The 23,363-nt window shown below is 39.5% G+C and overlaps 1 protein-coding gene across 4 annotated transcripts in view; it reads left to right on the top strand.

Annotated features, from left to right (window-relative positions):
- Positions 1-23,363, top strand: part of SAP130 (Sin3A associated protein 130) — a 90,003-nt gene that overhangs the window by 62,240 nt on the left and 4,400 nt on the right. For all 4 annotated transcript variants that reach the window (XM_033102313.1, XM_033102315.1, XM_033102316.1 and 1 more), the window contains exons 16-20: positions 4,583-4,941; positions 9,952-10,200; positions 10,361-10,486; positions 21,962-22,065; positions 23,148-23,261. In XM_033102313.1, the coding sequence (XP_032958204.1) occupies positions 4,583-4,941; positions 9,952-10,200; positions 10,361-10,486; positions 21,962-22,065; positions 23,148-23,261 (952 nt within the window). The remainder of the gene's footprint in view (positions 1-4,582; positions 4,942-9,951; positions 10,201-10,360; positions 10,487-21,961; positions 22,066-23,147; positions 23,262-23,363) is intronic.

Below are 23,363 nucleotides of genomic sequence, written 5' to 3'. Positions count from 1 at the left end.
TTAGCAGGAAGAATAGGAAAAAGTACATCTGTGCCATCTTTCCATAAATGTAAGTCCTGCCCACACTCTTAAATGATAATGTCTTTCCCTGAAAATAAGACCTAACGGAAAATAAGCCCTAGCATGATTTTTCAGGATGATATCCCCTGAACATAAGCCCTAACGCGTCTTTTGGAGCAAAATTTAATATAAGACCCAGTCTTATTTTCGGGGAAACATGGTATAATGGCTAGGAGAATTTTAAATTGGAACACTCTTTTTCTTTCTGGGTGACATCTTCAACTTTATCTTAATAGCATTCTATTTTTAAGTCCTTAATATGAAAATCTATAAATGTGAAGGAAAATAGAGAAAATAATATTATTCAACTAGATTTAATTGTTTTAACATTTTGCCATTATTACCTTTCTTGGTACAATTAAATTACAGAATTTCACTTTTTAAATACTTTATTATGCATTTTGACAATTTAATTATGATATGTCTAGGTGTCGGTTCTTTTAATTTCTCCTATTTAGAGTTTCTTGAACTTTTGGATGTATAGATTAATGATTTTCATCAAATTTGGGGGGTTTGCGGCCATTATTTCTTCAGATATTCTTTCTGCCCCTTTTTCTCCTTGCCTTCTGGGACTCCCATTTATGCATATGTTGGTATTTCTATTGCTGTCCCAGAGATCTCTGAGGCTCTGTTTATTTTCCCTCTTTTTCTTTTCTTTCTTTTTTTTTTTCCAGTTTCTCAGACTGGATATTCTCAATTGACCTATCTTCATATTTGTTGATTTTTTTCTTATGCCTTTTGAAATATGCTTTTGAGTCCCTCTAGTGACTTTTTCTTTTCAGCTTTTACACTTTTCAACTTTAGAATTTCTATTTGATCTTTTTTTTTGTAATTTCTGTCTCTTTGTTGATATTCTCAATTTGCTGAGACATCATTTTCATGATGTTCTTTAGATCTCTCCTTTAGTTCTTTGAAGATATTTAAAACAGCTAACTTAAATTCTTTTTCTCGTAAGTCTGACATCTGTGCTTCCTCAATGGGGTTCAATTAATTGCTTCTTTTCCTGTGTTTGACCAGTGCTTTCTTGTTTCTTTACATACCTCAGAATCTTTTGTTGAAAACTGGACGTTTTAAACTATATCATGTACCAGCTCTGAAAATCAGATTTCCCCCCGTCCGTGGGATTTCTTATTGCTGCTTGTAGTTATGGTTATTTGTTTACTTTTCTAAATTAATTCTTTAAAAATCTATATGTTTGTCTTGTGTGACCACTGAATTCTCTACTTGGATAACTTTGTAGTCGGCTGATGATGGAACAGATTTCCTTGAAAGCCTGGAACCAATAAGTCTCCCTGTGTTTGCAAAGGGGCTCTGTGTGTGTCCTGCCGTACCCCATCAACATTGGGGCAGGCAGCTTTACAGTTCTGCCTCCCCCGGCTCTTCCGGCTTGTGCAGGGCCGCAAAGCCCCGGGGGTGCCTGCAGTCCTACCTACGCGTTGCTTCCTAGATGGCCAGAAATATGTTGGTGCTTTTCAAAGCCCCTATGGGTATTTCATTCTCCAGCTTTTCCTTTAAAGTTTTTTGGGAAACTTATTGTTTGCTCCAATTGTTACCATCCTCTCAGTCAGCTGGGAAGCTAAGCAATTGCCTCTAATATTTTTCCAACAAACACCTCATGGGAAAAGGGTGTTTGCACTGGACAAAGTCCAATTCAGGTCAAATAAGACAGTCTTGCAAATAAGTACCAGACATGTCATATAATGATAGTTCTTTGGTAAAAGGAGGGTTTGAAGTGGCTCTAACACTGGTAGCTGCCAAGCTGCTGCTTTTCACTGTTGAGTGTGGACTGTTGGTTTGCAAGCCTACCATAAAGTTGGAGATGGAGGAATGGAAATGGGGCAAGTTAAAACACATAATGAAGTTGACTGTTCTTGCCGAGGTTCAGCCAATTTTCTTAAATAATTTTACCGTATTGTTGGCAACCTTTGTTTGATTTCCAGAGTTCAGAAAAAGTTGTTTCTGGCCCTTTTTTGCCAGATTTTTGTTGCTTTTATGAAAGAGAGTTTTCAAAGATTCTTACTCTTGTTTTTTTGCTGGTGACTGGTTATTTTGTCTTTTAATTCACTTTAATTCCAGACTAAGCTTTACCTCTACCCCACCCTTATTTTTAAAATATTTATTTTGAAATAATTTAAGACTCACAAGAAGTTACAAAAGTAGTACAGAAAGTTCCCATGTACCCTTTACCCAGCTTCCCCCAGTGATTACATCTTACATAACCCTAGTCCATTTTCAGAATGAAAAAATTGGCATTGCTACAATACTGTTGACTTAATTACAGAATTATTAGAATGTCACCAGTTTTTACATGCACTTTTTCCTTTGGTGTATACTAATTTGAAATTTTATGACATGAAGAGATTTGTAAAACCAGTGTCATAATCAGAGTATGGAACTATTTACCACAGAGATATTCTCTCATGTGCACTCTCTTCCCAACCCGAGTGACTTGCCATTTAGCTCTTCTCTACCACTATAATTGTGTCATTTTGAGAGTTTATGTAAGTGAAATCTCATAACTATCACATACATACTACATGCATTGCATATATAACATTTTACATACAATAACATAATGATACTGGCTTATATTCACTCACCGTAGTACTTTGGAGACCCATCCTCATTGTAGCGTGTATCACTAGTGTGTTCTTTTTGATTGGGTAGTGCTGCACTACATGGATGTGCCAGAATTTCTTTATCTATTTGCTTACTGAAGTCCGTTGGGGTTTCTAGTTTGGGGCTATTACAAATAAAGCTGCTATTACAAACATTCCATGTACACCTTTCTTGATAGACACACATTTTCATCTCTCTAAGGTCAATCTCAAGAATGCAGTTGGTGAGTTGCTTGGTACATCTATTTTTCATTTTTCATTTACGAAGTACTTTCAACTTGTTTTCCAGAGTGGCTATACCATTTTAAATTCCCACATCCACCATTTGAGACCTTTCACCCTGCAGCCTGGCTAAATAAATTCTTTCGTTACTGCTAACAATTTTTTTGTAGCTCTAATTGCTCCTTTCAGGCACTTGGTGTTACTGGGCTTTTTAAATTTTACTTTCACCATTCTGATAGGTGTGTGGTAATACATATATTTTGAATATAATTCCTTTTTCAGAAATTTTGGTGGCTTTTTTTTTTTTTTTTTGTCATTGCTGGGTGTTTTTTTTTTTTTTACCATCTTAACCATTTTTAAGGGTACATTGTAACGTTAAGCATATTCACACTGTTTTGGAGCCAATCTCCAGATCTTTTTCATCTTGAAAAACTGCAACTCTGTAACCATTATTCAAGGACTCCCCATTTTTCCTCCCTCCAGCCCCTGGGAACCACCTGTTTTTCAATGAATTTGACTACTCTTGGTTCCTCATATAAGTAGAATTGCACAGTATTTGTCTTTTTTTGATTGGCTTATTTCACTTAGCATAATGTCCTCCAGGTACATTCTGTTCTGACAGATATGTCTGACAAATATTTTCTTTCAATCTGTGCCTTGTCTTTTCAACCTCTTGAAATGGTCTTTAGCAAAGCAAAAGTTTTTAATTTTGATGAAACTCAATTTATTAGTTTTTTCCTTTATGGATTATGCTTTTGGTATTTCACCTACATCTAGGTTTTCTTCTGTATTTTCTTATAAAAGTTTTATAGTTTTACATTTTACATTTAGCTTTATGATTCGTGTTGCGTTCATTTTTGTATATGGTATGAAGTTTAGGTTGGTGTTGAATTTTTTTGCCTATGGAAGTTGTTTTGGGCCTTCACCTTGAGCGGTATTGTTTTGTTTTGCTTTTGATATCCTGAATTTTCAGCAGTAGTAATGTAAATAGGTAAACCTTTATAGCTATTAAATGAAACTTTATTTTTAAATAATGCTTAAGAATTTGTAATGACATGAATGAATTGTTCTTATAAAACTGAAAAAAAATAGGGTATACATTTTTGAACACTGTATTTGTGACTGCTTTAGATGCCTAGAGTGTCTCTGGTAAAATATACTGGAAGTTTGAGTGGTGCCTCTGGGTAGAGGGCTGAGTGTGTAAAGTGGAAGGAAGTTATTTTTCAATTTGTATTCTTTTGTATCTTTGCCATGTGCATGAGTTTCCTTTCATAAAAATATATATATATGAAGAAACTACGTATGAAGTCTGAGTACAATTGTAATATCAAAAAACCTAAGATAGCACATGCTTTAAGGAATTCTGGGAGGAAAATACACTAATGTAATGAAATGTGGTTGTCTTTTGATGATGTGACTTTGATTTCTTTGAAATGTTCTTGGTTTTCTAAATTAATTTTATTACTGCTTATAAAAACATGGGTATAGGGCAAGGAGGGGATCCTTTTAAAATTTGAATTTCCTTTTACTTTTTCAACTTCAACTTTTAGAATCAAGTTATATTGTTTTAGTTTTGCTGTGTGTTTTACAAAAAGGTTTGGACAAATACGCATCCTCTGAAATGTTACAAATTAAGGCCTTTTTCTGTTGTTTGCTACGTTATCTTTGCTTTTGTGTTTTAGTGCCAAACCTAAGTCAGAAATCCACGTATCAATGGCCACTCCAGTCACTGTGTCCATGGAGACCGTGTCCAATCAAAATAATGATCAGCCCACCATTGCAGTCCCTCCCACCACTCAGCAGCCTCCACCAACCATTCCAACCATGATTGCAGCAGCTAGTCCCCCATCACAACCAGCGGTCACCCTCTCAACCATTCCTGGAGCAGTTCCCATCACTCCACCCATCACTACCATTGCAGCTGCCCCCCCGCCATCAGCAGCTGTGGGTAGCAGTCTCTCCTCTGTTTTGGGCCCTCCTGTACCTGAGATAAAAGTTAAAGAAGAAGTGGAACCAATGGATATCATGAGGCCAGTTTCTGGTAAGTTCATTCACCGAATACTCTCTATTGATGGTTGTGCTTCCCCTTTTCTTGATTCTCCTCAGAGTCCAAGCTCTTGTGTTACCCTTAGCCAGGAAGCCTGACTCCTCCAGGCCCATTTTAAATTTGCGTTTCATTAGTTTTTAGTAAATGGAAGCTCCTTTTGAAAACTAAAACCAGTTTGCTGCCCTTTTATAATTTTTATTTCTTACCAAAATCATGAAAAAGATTAGTATTTCCCCAAGGATATCCTTAAATACAACTTCTTTGTATTCATTAAGAAAATATCTCCATGTAAAAGAGGTCAAGATACGATCATACCTAAGTTCTGATTATTTACAATTTATTCCCTGCCAATTTTGTTGCCTTGTTATGCAATAAAGTAAGATTTATGTTGTTGAAAATACTCTCTTGGTAAACTTACATGTGATTAGTAAAATCTTAAAGCTATTCATTACCCTTTTTCTCTCTTCTTCTCGACTGTAAACTTCAAGTTTGTGAAAGGCAGGTCACTTGGGAGAGTTTTTTTTTTTTTTAATGTGGATCTTGTTTTTCATAACTACAAAAGTAGAATTCAGTGTGAGAAATTTATAAAGTACGGACAAAACCAAAGGGGACGCAAGTCATTCGTTTGCCAGTAACCCAGTGTTACCCTTTTGAGCACTTGGGCGAGAAGGCCTTTGTGTCTCCTGCCTTTGTTCAGTGAGAGGTGTGGTCGTGCGGTATGTACACTTTCTAAGCCTGCTGTTTTTTCGCTTGTTTGTTTTCATTTATTATGCCATGAAATATCCTTCTGTGGTACCCATTCTTTGCCTCAGCACTTCCATTGAAAGATACCATGAATAACCCAGAAGGGGAAATGAAACGTTCTCAAGTTTGCTGTTCGTCTTGTCTCTCATTTTGGGTTGTTCCTCTTGCCTCTCAGTTCTAGCGCACTGATGGTAACCCCGCCTGAAACTATGGGCGCTGCAAAGGTTCTGCTCACACAACCTTGTACACAGGCGCTCCTCCATCCTCTTGGAGCTCACACCCTAACAGGCGGCACACAGTCAGTAAAGCAGGGACAAAACAGAAGGGAAGGGTAGGACTGGAGCTGTGATTTCCAAAAGACTTGAAGGCCTACTGAGGGTGTAATCTTTGAGGAGAGACATTAAAGAGATGAAGTGCTGAGTGTGAGGCTATGTGGGGAAAGAGCGTTCCGGACCAGAAGAGAAGCACTAAGTGTGAGACTAAGACAGCAGTGTGCCTGGTGTGCTCACAGAATAGCAGAGGGCAGAGGCAGGCGGCGCTGAGTGCGTGAGGCAGCACTAGATGACAGGGTCAGAAACAGGATCAAGCCTGACTGAGAGCCCATGGGCCACTGGGGGCACTTGGGCTTTCGGAGGGCGGGGGGCTATTAGGGAGTTTTGAGCAGAGGGGGCTGGAGCTCACGTCCCTTTTGAACAGACCTCTCTGGCTGCTGTGTAGAGGAAAGACTGGGAGCAAGGATGGAATTAGGAAGAGGCTGCTGCTTTCTTTGCAGGCAACATTGAAGGCTTCAGCTAGGCTAGTAGCCACAGAAGTGGTATGAAGTGGTTGGAGTCTAGGAATGTTTTTAAAGTAGAACTGAGAGGGTTTCATTTAAGATTGGATGTTGAGTGTGAGAGAATATCATCAGGATCAACTACAATATTTTTGGTCTTAGTAACTGGAAGCATGGAGTTACCATCAGCTGAGATAGGGAAGATTGCAGAAGGACCACATTTTGTAGGGAAAATTAGGAGTTAGTTTTTGATATGGTAAGTTTGACGTATCTGATAGAACTCCAAATGGAGACGTCAAAAATTTAGGAGTTTGGATCTATGAGCCTGGCTTTTGGAATAGAAAGTGAAGTCGCAGGCATAAATTTGGGAGTTGTAATTTTATATATATAAATTATGTTTAAAGCCATGGATCACTTAAGGAATGTGTGCCGATGAAAAACAGAACCAGTTGTGGACGGAGCTCCGCTAGGGTACTGCACTTTGTGAGGAGGGAGAGGAGGCAGAAGCAAGCAAAGGAGACTGGAGGGGCCAGAGCGGTAGAAATAAAACTTAGAGTATGTGGTGTCCTGGAAAGCCAGGACAAACATATTTCAGGGGAAAGGGAGTAATCAGCCAGGTCACATGCTGCTGAGAGATCAGTTAAGATAAGGGCTGAGCTCACAGTGACCATTGGATTTAGCAATGTGGAGGTCTTGGAGATGTTGAGAAGAGCAGTTTTCATTTTATGATATCAGTTAGAGTACTGTGTTTCCCTGAAAATAAGACCTAGCCAGACCATCAGCTCTAATGTGTCTTTTGGAGCAACAATTAATATAAGACCCAGTATATTATGTTATATTATATTATACCCAGTATTATATTATACCTGGTCTTATATAAGACCTGGTTTTATATTATAGTAAAATAAGACTGGGTCTTAATTTTTGCTCCAAAAGACACGTTAGAGCTGATTGTCCGGCTAGGTCTTATTTTCAGGACAACACGGTATGACTGGGAGTTGGTTCAAGAGAAACTTGGAGAGAAGTATTGGAGACAATGAGTATAAACAACACTGGAGGAATTTGTTATAAAGGGATAGGAAAAGGAAGGGCAATATCTGAAAGGAAATGATGTCAAAAGGAAGTTATTTTTAAGATGGGACAAATGACAGTGTCGTATGTTAATGGGAACAATCCAGTAGAGAGGAAAGAACTGATGATGCAGGAGAAGGATTCCTAGGGCACTATTTGAGGAGGTGACAGTATGTGGGATCTGTTGTGTACGTGAAAGGATCAGTCTTTGCTGAAAGCACAAAGAAAGGAATTGCGTGGTCACCATGCAAGAAACTAGGTAGATGTGGTAGTATAAATTTGTGGACGTTTTCTTCTGATTGTTCCTGGGTTTGTTTTTGTTTGTTTGTTTGTTTTTTTTTTCAGTAAAGTTGAAAGCAAGGTCATCAGCTGAGAGTAAGGATGGTATAGGATGTGCTGAAGGTGTGAGGAGAAAGTGTGAAATGATCACGTGGAGAGTGGACTTGGCCCATCTGGTAGGCTTGTCCCATAGCAGTAGGGGCCTACTTGTGGTTGGTGAGCGTGTTCATGAGACCAGTCAGCTTTGCTGTGCATCTTTCTCAGGCAGCATTCAGCTACATGGGTGCAGGCTAGTTAGAGAGTTGGCTTTCACCTGTTGTGCTTTTGCTTAGTGAATACAGTGAAGCAAGAGGAGGGACAAAGGATGAATAAAACTAATACATTTGCTGGTAGAATCAAAACCCAGTGATAGAGGAACTTACAGGAATAAGGGACAGCAAAAAAAGGAAGGATTAATGAATAATAGTTCCTAGTGGAGCCTACGGATTGTTGGAGACTTGTTACTAAGAAAAGTGGCCTGGAAAGATGAGTTGGTTTTGGCTGGACACTCAGATTCTAGAAATTGAGATGTAATGACAATGTTTAGGGTATGCCTACTGGGAGTGGGTGGCCGAGGTAGGATGGAGGAAAAGGATGGCACAAGGAAGTGACAGAGTGAAAATCAGAGTTGAGGTGAACTTTCATCATGATTTTTAAGTCCCCGGATGTATGATCCATACAAGCCCAAACAAATGTTTACTTCATACTGTGAGTACCATTTATCTGAAGGCCGTGCACTGTGGTAGTCAGAGGGCGAGCTCTGCTGCCTCTGTCCGCTCCCAGCTCTGCCACTTTACTTGTGTCATTTGTACCATTTTCTTGTCTTTAAATTGGGGATAATAAAACAGTGCCTACTTCTTCATATTATTTTTAAGATTATGTGATTTAATAGGTTATCTGCTAGGAATTAATGCAAAAAGCCTTGAAAAATAGTGACTTGAACATAAGATTTTTGTCTCCCTTGGAGCAAATCCTGAGGCAGACAGTCCAGAGATGGTATGTGGACTCCATAAAATCATTAGGGCCCCACGCTCCTACCACTCCTGCCATTTGACCATCATGCTCTTTTTTTTTGTTTCAGGTGTACAAAACAATATAGTAACTAGAAATTTATGTACCTCACAAAGTGATAATCCAGTCAGTCTAGTACTCATCTGACACTGTACATAGTTATTACAATATTATTGATTATATTCCCTGTACTATACTTTACATCCCCATGACTATTTTTTTAATTATAGTTGACATTCAATGTTATATTAGTTTCAGGTGTACAGCATTGTGGTTAGACATTTATATAATTTATGAAGTGATCCCCTAAGAAGTCTAGTACCCATCTGACAGTAATACGTTGTTTTTACAACATTGTTGAGTATATTCCCCGTACTCTACTTTACATTTCCATGACTATTTTGTAACTACCAATTTGTACTTCTTAACCTTTTGCCTTTCTCCCCCATTTCCCAACCCCCCTCTCCCATCTAGTAAACATCATCTGTATTTATGAGTCTGTTTCTGGTTTTTTTTGTTCATTTATTTTGTTCTTTAAATTCCACACATAAGTGAGATCATATGGTATTTGTCTTTCTCATTCTGACTTAATTTCACTTATCACAGTACCCTGTAGGTCAATCTATATTGTCAGAAAACCCTCATTCTCTTGATTCAAGATAGCTGCTAGAACTCCAGCTATTACATCTGAGTTCCAGAGTCATAGAACGAAGACGAGGAAGAGAAAATCATGCCTTCTTTCTTTTAAGGAAACTTCCTGGAAGTGCTACAAAACACTTCTATTTTCATTGCATATGGTCACACCTAACTGTCAGGGAGGCTAGTAAATACAGTGTTTCAGCTGAGTGACAGTGTGCCCATCTAAATGTGAGGGTCCTTGTACTAACAAAGGTGAAGGTCTGAGGTATTAGGAAGCAGTTGGCAGCCTCTGCTGCAATTAGAGTGCTTAGCGCAGTGCCCAACACAAAGAAAAGTCAACACATGTTATCTCTGTGTTCTGTCTAACTAATCATTCTCATTGCCGGGCATCAAGTGAAGCTTTCCATTGTGTCGGGGTTCTCACACGTGTGCTCTTTCTCCTACGACAGCAGTTCCTCCACTGGCTGCTAACACCATGTCTCCATCTCTTGCACTGCTGGCTAACAACCTGTCCATGCCTACAAGTGACCTACCACCTGGTGCCTCCCCAAGGAAAAAGCCTCGAAAGCAGCAGCACGTGATTTCAACAGAAGAAGGGGATATGATGGAGACAAACAGCACTGATGATGAGAAGTCCACTGCCAAAAGTCTTTTGGTGAAGGCTGAGAAGCGCAAGTCTCCTCCCAAGGAATATATCGGTAATGGTCACTTAGGCTAACTGTTGTCATGTGCAGCTTTCCCACTTAAGTTGGGAGTCCATCCCTGAAGCTGTTTACAGCTCACTTACTGGAACTGTACCTGGAAGATTGTTGCAAATATGTAGTAAGCTTTGTAACGTCTTCTTTTTCTTTTGAATAGATGAGGAGGGTGTGAGGTATGTCCCAGTGCGTCCAAGACCTCCCATTACTTTGCTCCGTCACTATCGGAATCCTTGGAAAGCTGCTTACCATCACTTTCAGCGATACAGTGACGTCCGTGTGAAAGGTTAGTTCCCCCCAGAAACATCCACTCTTAATGCATGAAATTGGTCTTTCACTTGCCTATATAGCAATCACAGTAGAATAGAAACACAGAATCACAACTTTCTAGTTTCCAAAAAACATCATTATTTTGTTATAAAGTCTTGAGACTTTGGTGTTTAACTTAGGCAAAATATGTTTTTGAGTATAAAATTTGGAAAATTATCTTCTGCTTCAGAAAGTTGTGTACTTTATTGGAAACCCAGTCTAATGAATAAGTTAAAACCTTGTTTTTAGTAAAATTCATGTGTTACCAGCTCCCCGAGTGGTGGCAGATGACCTCCTTAGCCCCCAGAGTAGTTATGGGAAGAGCTGTACTAGATTGTTATTTGGCATAGTACATATTCGTCCCTAGGATACTCCAGTGTGCATGCATCGTAAGCCCTCAGAAATTTTATTTTCCAAAAGACCTTTGGCTTAACATATGTGTAGCTCTAGAAATGGTCCAGAGCAAGCCCTCAATACATGTTCTTGTTGTTGAACTTAAGAATAACATTTTAATAAACCCACATATAATGAAAATGGCTGCTAGTACTTTGCAAATATTTCTACTGATGGACTTGAAGTGTCAGATATGGTCATTGCATAAAGAAGTGTGAGTTTTCAGAGACTTGGTCATATTTCCCACCCCCTCACATAAATTCTACTTGGAAACTTCTCTGAAGTTTTCCTTGTAACCTCATTTTGAGTCATAGTTGGAAGGGACTGATGACTGCCTGTGAGCAGAGCTGAAGGTCCTGACAGTTAATGGAAATACAGAGCTGGCAGCACTTCCCAGCTTTTATGTCTGACAAGTATACCCTGAGGTTTGAGAAGAGGGTGAGGTTACCAAAGGTCACGGAGTGTTGACCTTTGGTGGAAGCAGGATATGGACCACTAAACATCTCTTCACACCCCAAGAATTCCATATCATAGCAGTAAAATATTTAAAGGTTTCCCTGGTAACATCCCTGTTAAGCCATACTAAAAAATTCTCATTGTTTATTGGGACTCACTCTTCATAACTATATCAAGAAGGGTAATTTGACAACTGAAACTATTGATGATTCCTAAATCTTATACATTTGGATATATACATACTAATCACCTTTGCGCCAAGTCTGTTGACTATTAAATTTTAGTTGAATTACTTTGCTGGAGCTTTAAAATCACATATAAATAAATCCTGATGGACTACTAAAAATTGGTCAGGTAATTCACAGGCAGGAAAGAAAAGAAAAATAGGATCAAGAGGCACAGAAAACAAATAATAGCACGGCAGACTTAGCTATACATACTAATAATTACCTTAAATGTAAATAGTCTGAACATACCAATTAAAACAAAATGGCAGAGTAGATGGAAAAAAATATTCAGCTATATTCTGTCTATAAGAAGTTCACTTCAAATTTAATGACTTAGGTAGACTGACAGATGGAGAAATATAGGCAGCGCAAAAATAATCAAAAAAAGCAAGAGTAGCTTTATTAATATCAAGTAAAAGTAGACTTCAGAAGAAAGAAAATTACTAGAGACAAAGAAGGACGTTATATACTGTTTAAAAAGGTAAGAGGCAACAAAAATCAAGAGCTTCAGAATACCTGAAGCAAAAAACAGTAGAGATGAAGAAATAAATAGGTAAATGTACATTTATAGTGAGAACTTCAACAATCCATTCTCAGCGATTGGTAGAAATACAAGGTGTGATCAAACAATATGGGGAATGTTTAAATAAAATTATTACCGTAAAAGACACATTGCCATTAATCCCCCTCAAAATACTAACTCTCACTTTGAACACACTTATCCCATTGTTCTTGCTACTTTCTGAAGCAGTTCTGGAAGTCCTCTTTCATGAGTATCTTTAGTTGTGCTGTTGTGGCTGCCTCGAATCATTTTGACTTTAGGGAAGGTCCAGAAGGCTCACGGTGCCAGATCTGTTGAATAAGGTGGATGAGGACATGCTGTAATATTTTTATGTGACAAATTGCTGTATACCGGAAGTGATGTGTGACACGGAGCATTGTCATGATGGAGGATGATTTAGGGCACACTTTAAAACACACCTTCTCTCAACTGTAGCTCACACCCGACTGCGCCGAACAAGTTGAAACTTGTCACACACTGTTACTAAGGTTTGACATGCTGCTTCCCGTATTGAAGATCCCTGACTTTCCATTGGATGGCACTCAGCAGCAGCATTCACTGTATCTTTTGATCATAGTGGACAGGCACCGTGTCACACATCATTTCTGGTATATAGCAATTTCTGTCAAAAACATTACAGTGTGTCCTCATCACAGTGTGTGCTTATTCACTGGATCTGACACTTCTGGCACTTCCCCAAAGTCAAAATGACCATGAAAGGTAAATGTTTTGAATCGATTCAGGACAACAAGGTAGCCACGACAGCGCAACTGAAGACACTCATGAAAGAGGACTTCCAGAACTGCTTCAGAAAGTGGCAAGAACGATGGGATAAGTGTGTTCAAAGTGAGGGGGAGTATTTTGAAGGGGATTGATGGCACTGTGTCTTTTACTGTAATAAATTTTATTAATACAAACATTCACCATATTTTTTTTTAATCACACCTCATACTTGACAAAACCAGCAAGGATATAGAACTGAATACCACAAACCAACATCTAATAAACATTTGTAGAATGCAGCAGAATACATATTCTGTCAAGTGCCCATGCAGCAGACTGTGTCCTGGATCATAAAACAAACCAACAGATTTAAAAGAACTGAAATCATACAGAGTTGTCTTCATTGACCATAAGGGAATCAAATTAGAAACCAATAATAGAGATAACCAAAAAAAATCTCCAAACCATGAAAATTAGCACACTTTTAAGTAATGGGTCAAAGAGGAACTCTCGAGAAATTATTAAAAATACATAAACTGAATGAAGATGAAAATAAAATACAGCATACCAAAATATGTGGGAGGCAACTAAAGCAGTGCCAACAGGGAAATTTATAGCACTAAATGCTGCCGAAAGAAGAAATAGAAGACAGACTATGACTATCAGGAATGAAACAGGATATTACTATAGATTGTGCTGCAGCCATTAAAAGCATAATAAGGAAATACTGTGAACACCTTTATGTCCGTATTCACTCAGATGAAATCAACCAGTACCTACAGAAGCACGAACTACCAAAACTCACCATAAGCAAATGGAAAATCTGAATAACCCTATATATATTAAATAAATTGAATCCATTATTTAAAAACTTCCAAACAGAAATCTCTAGGTTCAGATACTTTTACTGGGAAATTCTATCAAATGTTTAAATGAACAGTCAACATCAGGTTTTCACAGTCTCTTTCAAAGTATAGAATGGAACACTTCCAAATTCATTTTATGAAGTCGGTATTTCCCTGATATGATAATCAAAGAGAATACAAATATTGAAACCTACATTATCAATATTTCTCATGAATATAGAAGTTCTGGAGGCTAGAAATCCAAAATCAAGGTTAGCAGAATCATACTCTGAAGCCTATAGAAGAGAATCCTTCCTTACCTTTTTGTAGCTTCTGGTGGCTGCCAGCAATCCTTGGTATTATTTGGCCTGCAACTGCATCACTCAAGTTTCTGCCTCCATTTCCACACAGTGTTCTTCCCTGTGTATCTAAGCCCTCTCCATCCTCATAAGACATTACTCATTAGATTTAGGGTTCAGTATGGCTCCTTGTTAACTTGATTACATCTGCAAAGACCCTACTTACAAATAACGTCACATTCATGACTACCACAGGTTAGGAATTCAGCATACCTTTTGCAGGGGACACAATTCATCCTACAACAAAAGCTAAAGAAGAAAAATCACATGATCATATTAACTGATACAGAAAAATTATTTGACAAAATTCAACACTTTTTTTTTTTTTAAGATTTTATTGGGGAAGGGGAACAGGACTTTATTGGGGAACAGTGTATACTTCCAGGACTTTTTTCCAAGTCAAGTTGTTGTTCTTTCGGTCTTAGTTGTGGAGGGTGCAGCTCAGCTCCAGGTCCAGTTGCCAGTTGCTAGTTGCAGGGGGTGCAGCCCCCTTGCGGGAGTAGAACCGGCAACCTTGTGGTTGACATCCCGCGCTCCAACCAATGGAGCCATCCTGGAGGCAGCTCAGTTCAAGGTGACATGTTCAGTCTTAGTTGCAGGGGGCAGAGCCCACCATCCCTTGCGGGACTAGAGGAGTTGAACCGGCAACCTTGTGGTTGAGAGCCCACTGGCCCATGTGGGATTCGAACCGGCAGCCTTCGGAGTTAGGAGCACGGAGCTCCAACCGCCTGAGCCACCGGGCCGGTCCTCAACACTTTTTTGTGATAAAAACTCTGAAAAATAAGATAAAGACTTTCTCAACTTGATAAAGTCTATAAAAAAACGTAGTCGACATTACACTTATTGGTGAGAGACTGAATGCTTTCTACCTGAGATTAACAAAAAGACCGGGCTATCCTCTCTCGCCACTCTTACTCCACATTGAACTAGAAGTTCTAGCTGCACCGTAAGGCAAGAAGAAGATAAAAGACTATACAGGTTGGAAAGGAATAAATAAAACTGTCTTGATTTGCAGATGACATCATTGTCTCTGTAGAAAATCCCAAGGGATTCTTTGAAAAAACTCTAGGAACTAGTAAATTCAGCAAAGTCATAGGACACAGTATCAACACACAAAAATCAGTTGTAATTTTAGATACTTGGAATGACCTTATGATTTTGAAAACATAATGCCATTTATAGTTCTCCCCAAAATGATATACTTAGGTATGAATCTAGTAAAACATGTTCAAAGTTTGTTTGCTGAAAACTGCAAAATACTATGAAAGAAACAAAAAAGCATCTAAATAAATGAAGAGACATACAATGTTCATGGATTAGAAAACTCAGCATAAAGGTGTCAGTTCTCCCTAGATTGATCAATAGGTTTAATACAGTTCCTACCAAAATCACAGAAAGGTTTTTGTAAACATGGTAAAGCTTATTTTAAACTTTATGTGGGAAGGCACAGGAGCGAGAATAAGTAAAATAATCATAAAAAATGAATCATTCTTACCAATATTAAAGCCTGTGATTCAGCTACGGTAATCACAACTTTGTGGTATTTGCAGGGGACAGATGTTTATATGACTGTAATAGAATAGAAAATGCAGAAATAGACGCACACAAACATGCTTGACTGATTTTTGACCAGAGTGCAGAAGCTATTCAGTGGTGAAGGAAAGTCTTTTTAACAAATGATGCTAGACACCTGTAAGTTCAAAAACAAAATCCACAGCCTCCACCTAATCCTCACGTCTTGTACAAAACTGAACTCAAAATGAATAGGTTTAAATATGAAATGTAAAACTATAAAACTTTTAGAAGAATACCTGGTATAAAGTCGCCTGGACCTAGGACATAATGAACAGTTTTTAGATATAACACTAAAAACATCTATAAAGGGGAAAAACAAATCAATAAATTGGGCTTCATAAAAACTTTATCTGTGAAAGACCTTGTTAGGAGGATGAAAAGAAAAGCTATAAACTGTGTGGAAATATTAGTAAACCACATATCTCGTACAGAACTCATATCTAGAATATATATTAGGAACTCTTCATACTTAACAGTAAATAAAAACAATAATCCAATTAGAAATGGAGGAAGGCATAAAGACATATTTCACCAAAGAGGATACACCGTTGACAAGCACGTGAGATGTTCAAGGGAACTAAAGCATAGTCTTTTTGTGTGGGCTTTGCAAAGTTGTCCTATGTGGAGGAGGTTGGGGTTCGGGTAACTTTACAATGAAGACACCTGGCACATACCACCTCAGCCAGGTGATCTGGTCAGTATCCATAGTGATGAATTGTGAAAATAGTATGCACCCATCACAGGCTACGAGAGCAATGGTACTTCCCCGTATGTCTCTCAAAAACATAACTACAGTCTAACCCTAAGAAAAACATTAGACACATCCGCATCCTACAAAATACTTGATCAGTACTCTTCAAAACTGTCAGTCATCAGAAGCAAGGAAAGTCGGAGAAATAATCAAGCCAAGAGGAGTCTAGGGAGATAAGTAAATGTAATGAGGTGTCTGGATTGGATTCGGGAACAGAAAACAACCTCTTTTTTTGTTTTTCCCTAAGTTCAACCTCACCAGCCATTAGAGAAATTTAAATTGAGATGTCACTACTTATCAAAACAGCTGAAATAAAATACTGATAGTGCCAAATGCTGGTGAGGATATGGAGAAACTAGATCTCTCATACATTCCTTTGAGCTTTTTGAATATGTTATGCCACTGCTTGCTGGCCTCCATTATTTCTCCTGAGAACTCATTTTACTGGGGTTACCTTGTAAGTGGTGCATCATTTTTCCTCTTGCTACTTTTAAGATTTTTACTATGATGTGTCTGTTTGCATTTATCATACTTGGAATTCCTTGAGCTTCCTGGATATATAAGTTGTTTTTGTGGGGGGGGTGGGGGGGTTCAGTAAATTTGAGAAGTTTTCGGCCATTTTTTTTCTTGGAATATTCTTCCTTCTCCTTTCTCTTTTCCTTCTTGTATTCCTAGTACACATATGTTGGTGCTCTTAGTGGTGTCTCACATTTGTCTGAGGCCCTGTTCATTATTCTTCAGTCTTTTTCTCTCAGCTCTTCAGCTTGCATAATATCTGTCCATCTGTCTTCAACTTTGCTAATTCCTTTTCGTACCAGTTCAGACCTGTTGATCCCCTCTAGTGGATTTTGTAAATTTTTATTTATTGTACTTTTCAATTCTAGAATTTCCATTTGTTTTTTTTCCTTTCTCTTTGACATTTTCTATTTAATGTGACATCATCATCATACCTTTTACTTCACTCATGCTTTTCTTTCATTCCTTGAATTGATTTATAATGGCTACTTTCAAATCTTTTTTCCAGTAAGTCTGACAGTGGTCACTCTCACAAGCACTTTCTGTTGCATTCATTCCCCCCTCCCCCCCCCCCCCCCGCCCCATGGATGCGTCATGCTTTTCCTGTTTCCTTTGCATGCGTCTTTTTTGTTGGAAACTGAATACTGTAGATAATTTTATAGCATCTCTGGGTACTGGTCTTCATCTCCCCCCCCCCATTGTTACTATTTGCCTGTTTATTTGTTTAGTGACTGCTGGGATTGTTTTAATGAAGTCTTACCACCTCTACCCCCCCACCCAGTGTTCAGCCTCTAATGTTCCTCCTCAGGGAGTCGTAGCATCCGCTGTGGCCACAGTCGTCCTGGGAAAGAGTGGAACTGGAGGGCTCTTTCCCACTCTCCGGATTCCACCCAGCTGATAAACTTCACAAATTGCTTGTCATTTGCTCTACTAGAACAGAGCACATGCTGGAGTTTGCCCTGTAACACAAATTAAATTCCCCTGCAAACTAACCCAGTCCGATGCTGGCTGGTTGCCACAGTAATTTGTGAGGTTGGTGTTTGGTATTTGTTCTGACCCCGGGAGGGCTTCTCCCACTCCCCACTCTGTTTTCTCCTGCAAACTAGTCAGCCCACAGTCTAGGCTGTGTCTTCATTAGATCTAAGAATTTTCTCTCCTGTGTGTTCACTACAACCTCCCACTGTTCTTGGGAGCACCTTTCTGTTTGAACTTCACACCATTTTGCAAATGGAGTCCATCCCTCTGGGAAGAGATTAGAAGCTACCAGTTTTATGGCCTGTTTCTCCCCACAGGCAGACTCTCTGAACCTAGGTCTATGGAGATGGGGGTGGAGACACTGGTCACCTTCTCTGAGTAATAAACACCCAGCTCTCTAGATGGTGAGTGAGTGATGAGTGCAGGTGCAGAGGACTGAGCAGCTGGGAGCCTCCCGGCTTGCCTCACAAGCCAGAAAGAGGGCTCCCGGCGCCCCAGTGTTCTCAGCACATCTTGCCTCAGGTACAGTCCATTCCACGAGTGGGGGTTGAGCAGAAGGGAGCCCCTACATCTTGATTGTACTCACCTGTGACGTACATGCAGTGGAGGCAGGATAAGAAGTGCTGTTCCTCCTGGGCAGAAAGCCCTCCGCCCAGCTGGAGGGAGGGGTGCCCTGCGTAGCTGCCTGCAGTGGGCTCTGCCTCACTGAGCTGGGAGGGAGGAGGAGAGGGAACAGTCTGTCCAGACACCACAGACTTGCTGTTCTTACCACATTTTAGCATGTTTCTGCATTTGCTGTTTGCCCTTAGGACCTTCCCCAGGGTTTAGATGGGTTTTTTATTTTAATTTTCACCAGTCTCACTGGGGAGCAAGTTAGCAGAGCACTCTCGTACAGCAAGTGAACTCTCATACATTGCTGAGCTACTCTAGAAATTCTTTGGCGGTTTCATAAAAACAAAATATACCCTTACTATATGATCTAACAGTTGCACTCCTGAGCACTTATCCGAGAAGAAGAAAACCTGTGTCCACACAAAAATCTGTACACTGGGGTTCATAGCAACTTTTTGTAATAGCCCAAAACTGAAAACAACACAAGTGACCATCAATAGGCAAATGATTCAACCACCTGGTACCATTGACCACTACTCAGGAATGCAAAGGGAAGAACTTGCTGTGGGACAGCTTGGGTCGGTCTCGAGGGCATACACTTGTGCTTGGTGGGGAAAGCCTGCCTTTAAGGGACACCCACAATGAGAGTCCTATCTGACAAACTGATACAGATGGAGAATGATCGGGGATAATGTGGGAAGGGGGTGGTGTGACCGTAAGATGTAGCATGGGAGACCGCTGTGTTGCTGTATACTAGTTCTGAATCTCTTGCAGTGGTGGTCACATGAATCTGCACACATGATAAATTACAAAGAACTACACTCACACTTCACATCAGTAATGATTTCCTGGGTTTGAACTGTACTGTAGTTAGGAGGTAAGATGTAACTAGTGGGGCAAACTTGACCTCTCTTTACTGTCTTTTTCTAATACCTTTATTGAGGTATAATTTATGTAGCATACAATTCACCTGTTAAAATGTACAATTCCATTTTTAGTGTATTCACAGAGTTGTGCACATCACTACAGTTTTAAAACATTTTTATCATCCCAGTAAGAGACTCTATACCCCTTAGCCTTCAGTCTCAGTCCCGCCATCTTCACTCCTTCCTCATCCCAACCCTAGGCAGCATCTGACCTACTTTCCATTTCTTGATTTCCCAATGCTGGAGATTTCATATGCATAGAATCGTAATCCACAGTCTGTGTGACTGGCTCATTTCACTGAGCATAATGTTTTCAAGGTTCATCCATGTTGTAGCATGTATCAGTACATCATTCTTTTTTCTTGCCAAATAATAATGTAGTTTATGGATATACCCATTTTATCCACTTATCACTTGGGCATTTGTGTATTTCCACGTGTTAATTATTATGAAAATGATGCTATGAGCATTTGTGTACAAATTTTTGTGTGGATATCTGTTTTCATTTCTCTTGGGAATGAAATTTCTGGGCTGTTTGGTGACTCTGTGTTTAACCTTCAAGGAACTGCTAGACTTTTCCAAAGTGAATACACTTTACTTTTCCATCAGCAATACATGAGGCATCTGATTTCTCCACATCCTCACCATGACTTACATGATTTCTGATTTACCACATGCTGGTGGGTGGGAAGTGGTACCTTAGTGTGGTTTTGATTGGCATTTCCCTAATGCCTCATGATATTGAACGTCTTTATGTCTATTTGGATTCTTTGCCCTTTTAACTGTGGTTTGTCTTTTTATTATTGAGTTGTAGGAATTCCTAGATAAAAGTCCCTTATCAGATATATCTATTATCTTCGCAACTTCCTATGAATCTTTATTTCAAACTAAAAAGTGTTTTTAATGCTTATGAAAATACACAGTACATCTAAAACATGAAATCCGTAGGTCAGCGCACTGTCAGTGTCGTGGCTGTGATGCTGTGTGTGGTTTGCAGGGTGTTGCTGTTGGGGAACTGGGTTAAGGGCGCACTGGGTCTCTGTTATTTCATACAACTGCATGAAAGACCACAGTTACCTCAGAAAGTTTAAAGATTGCTTAATCATACTCATGCTAATATTTGCCTGCTAGATAGGGGTTTTTTTTTTTAAATTGATGGACTTTTTAGAACAGTTTTAGGTTCACAACAAAATTGAGCAGAAGATACACACATTTCCTGTACACGCCCCGCCACCACACGCACAGCCTGCCCCACTGTCAGCATCCCCACCACGGTGCTGCGTTTGTTACATCACCCAAAGGTCATCATTTACACTAGGGTTCAGTCTGGGTGATACACATTCTATGGGTTTTGACAAATCAGATTGGCTTTTTAAAGATTAATTTTTTAAATAATAAAATAATTTTTTAATTCTTAAAAATAATTTTTAATTGTCCATGTAGTGTGTAAACATATTTTAAGTCTTAATTACACAATAATTAAAACTTCCCAGGTATAGCTAAACTCACTTTTGACAAGTACCCCTCAAATCTACTTTCTCTCTCTCTAGCACAAATGATCCATTTCAAATACCGTTTCCCCGAAAGTAAGACCGACCCGGACAATCAGCTCTGATGCATCATTTGGAGCAAAAATTAATATAAATCTTATATATTAGATAAGTCTTATATTATATAAGATTTATATTAATTTTTGCTCCAAATGACGCAGAGCTGATTGTCCGGGTCGGTGTTATTTTCGGGGAAACACGGTATATTCTACAATCCTGATTAAACGTTATTCAGATTTGATTCCTGTGATTTCTCCAAGATCTAGATAACACCAAAGAGTTTTTAAGACTTAATGCCCAACTCTCCACATGCTTAACAAGCATCACACATGAGCAGGGCTCCTACCCACTAAAGATCATTTTCCCTCCTTTAAGAGGTTAGACTAATAACTCGCTGTCTTTTGAACTCACTAGATTATCAGCATGTCTTTAAAGCATTCCTCTGGAGTGCACAAAAAAAGAGAGCTTTTGTTCATGTTGACCTCTATTCCTCATGACTTAAATGCAAAGCAATTATTTAAAGATACTTAAGTAAAGAAATTCTTTTTTTTTTTTAATTAGTTTTTTATTTTTTTTTTAGATTTTTTTTTATTGGGGAATGGGAACAGGACTTTATTGGGGAACAGTGTGTACTTCCAGGATTTTTTCCAAGTCAAGTTGTCCTTTCAGTTGTAGTTGTGGAGGGTGCAGCTCAGCTCCAGCTTCAGGTCCAGTTTCCAGTTGTTAGTTGCAGGGAGCGCAGCCCACCATCCCTTGCAGGAGTCGAACCGGCAACCTTGTGGTTGGGAGCCCACTGGCCCATGTGGGAATCGAACCGGCAGCCTTCGGAGTTAGGAGCATGGAGCTCTAACCACCTGAGCCACCAGGCTGACCCCAGTAAAGAAATTCTTGATAAAATAGTAGTGCTTCAGTGGCTTTTTGAACACTAAGCATTTAGCTTTCTAAAAATTGAATTGTCCTTTGTATTTTTTTGTGGTTCCAGAGGAGAAGAAAGCTATGCTGCAGGAAATAGCTAATCAGAAAGGAGTGTCCTGTCGTGCCCAAGGCTGGAAAGTCCACCTCTGTGCTGCCCAGTTGCTACAGCTGGTAGGTGGAGTTTAGAGTTGTTACATCCTGCTGAAGAGAGGGACAGATGCTCTAGCTTTCTGAATTCACAGAGCATTGTCTTCTGAATAATTCTGAAACATTCCCAGTTAACATGGGTGATGATAGAATTTTTACGTGTGCTATGTAATATGTAATTATCCTCTAAATACATCTTAGTTCTGGTACCCAGAACCAAAATATATTGAATACCTGTGGTGTGAGACCTACAGTTAAGTTTCAGTGTTATGCGTTGTCAGGCCTTGTGAAACGGAGAGCCTCGGCTGGCCTCACTGGAAGCCCCGCCTACCCACTCTTCTCCTTACCCCGGGGACCAGGCACAGTTCCCTCTTCTCGCTGAGCGTTAGCCTTCAGTTCTCTGCCAACGTGTGATGTTCAGATAAGCAAGTCACATCCTCCTGGGAACCAGGGGCCCTCTCGTTCTTGGCACTGCAGAGCCTGCCTCCTGGAGCCCCTGCTTGTTCACTTTGTTCCTGAATACAACGCCCGTGGCCACGGAGGGCATGGAGTGTCCCCCTCCCTTGGGCTGTGAGCACACTGGCTAGTAAGCTGAGATTGATCTCATCTCTCCAGTGTCAGTGGGGGCTCAACCATTTCCAGAACCCTAGGGCAGGAATGGCCTTCATCAGCAAGGTGAAGGTGAGACGATCAAGACAACCTGGTGAAGTTCTATTTTTGGAGTAGCTGTGATCTGAAAAACATTGTTTGTTACAAGTATATTTTTAAAAAATTTAAAAAGTAGTGCCATGGCTAGGTTTATACTTATCAGAGAAGCACATTTCTGTGAAACTTGACTTGTTTTCCAGACAAATTATAAATTCAGGGCAGGATTTAAAATTTACCCTTGGAGATGGGCTCTGAATTACAGCAAATTGTAGTGTGAATTGTTATTGATCAGTTTCCGTTCCTGAAGCTTCCATAACCTTAGTCATTGAGAAGAAGGATTTCATCACCCGAATAGCCCTCATACTGGTTTACAAGGGAATTCAAGTGGGTGTATTTGCCTGCAGTTGAGAAAGAAAAGTATCTCTGAGGTCACGATGCCTTCCCCTTGTGTATTGCAGACGAATCTTGAACATGATGTTTATGAAAGACTCACCAACCTGCAGGAAGGTATTATCCCAAAGAAAAAGGCAGCAACCGATGATGACCTTCACCGAATAAATGAGCTAATCCAGGTTTGAATGAGCCCTTCCCCTTTTGATCATCCACTGTATGGAGTTGTTTACTGTAAAATCTTGCTTCTCCTTTTCCCTCCCTCATCTGCTAATACCTTCAAG

This window comes from Rhinolophus ferrumequinum, unplaced genomic scaffold (genome assembly GCF_004115265.2).
Source record: "Rhinolophus ferrumequinum isolate MPI-CBG mRhiFer1 unplaced genomic scaffold, mRhiFer1_v1.p scaffold_84_arrow_ctg1, whole genome shotgun sequence".
Classification (NCBI taxonomy): Eukaryota; Metazoa; Chordata; class Mammalia; order Chiroptera; family Rhinolophidae; genus Rhinolophus; species Rhinolophus ferrumequinum.
The sequence above is the reverse complement of the archived record's forward strand: the minus strand, read 5'-3'. Positions and strand labels throughout refer to the sequence as shown.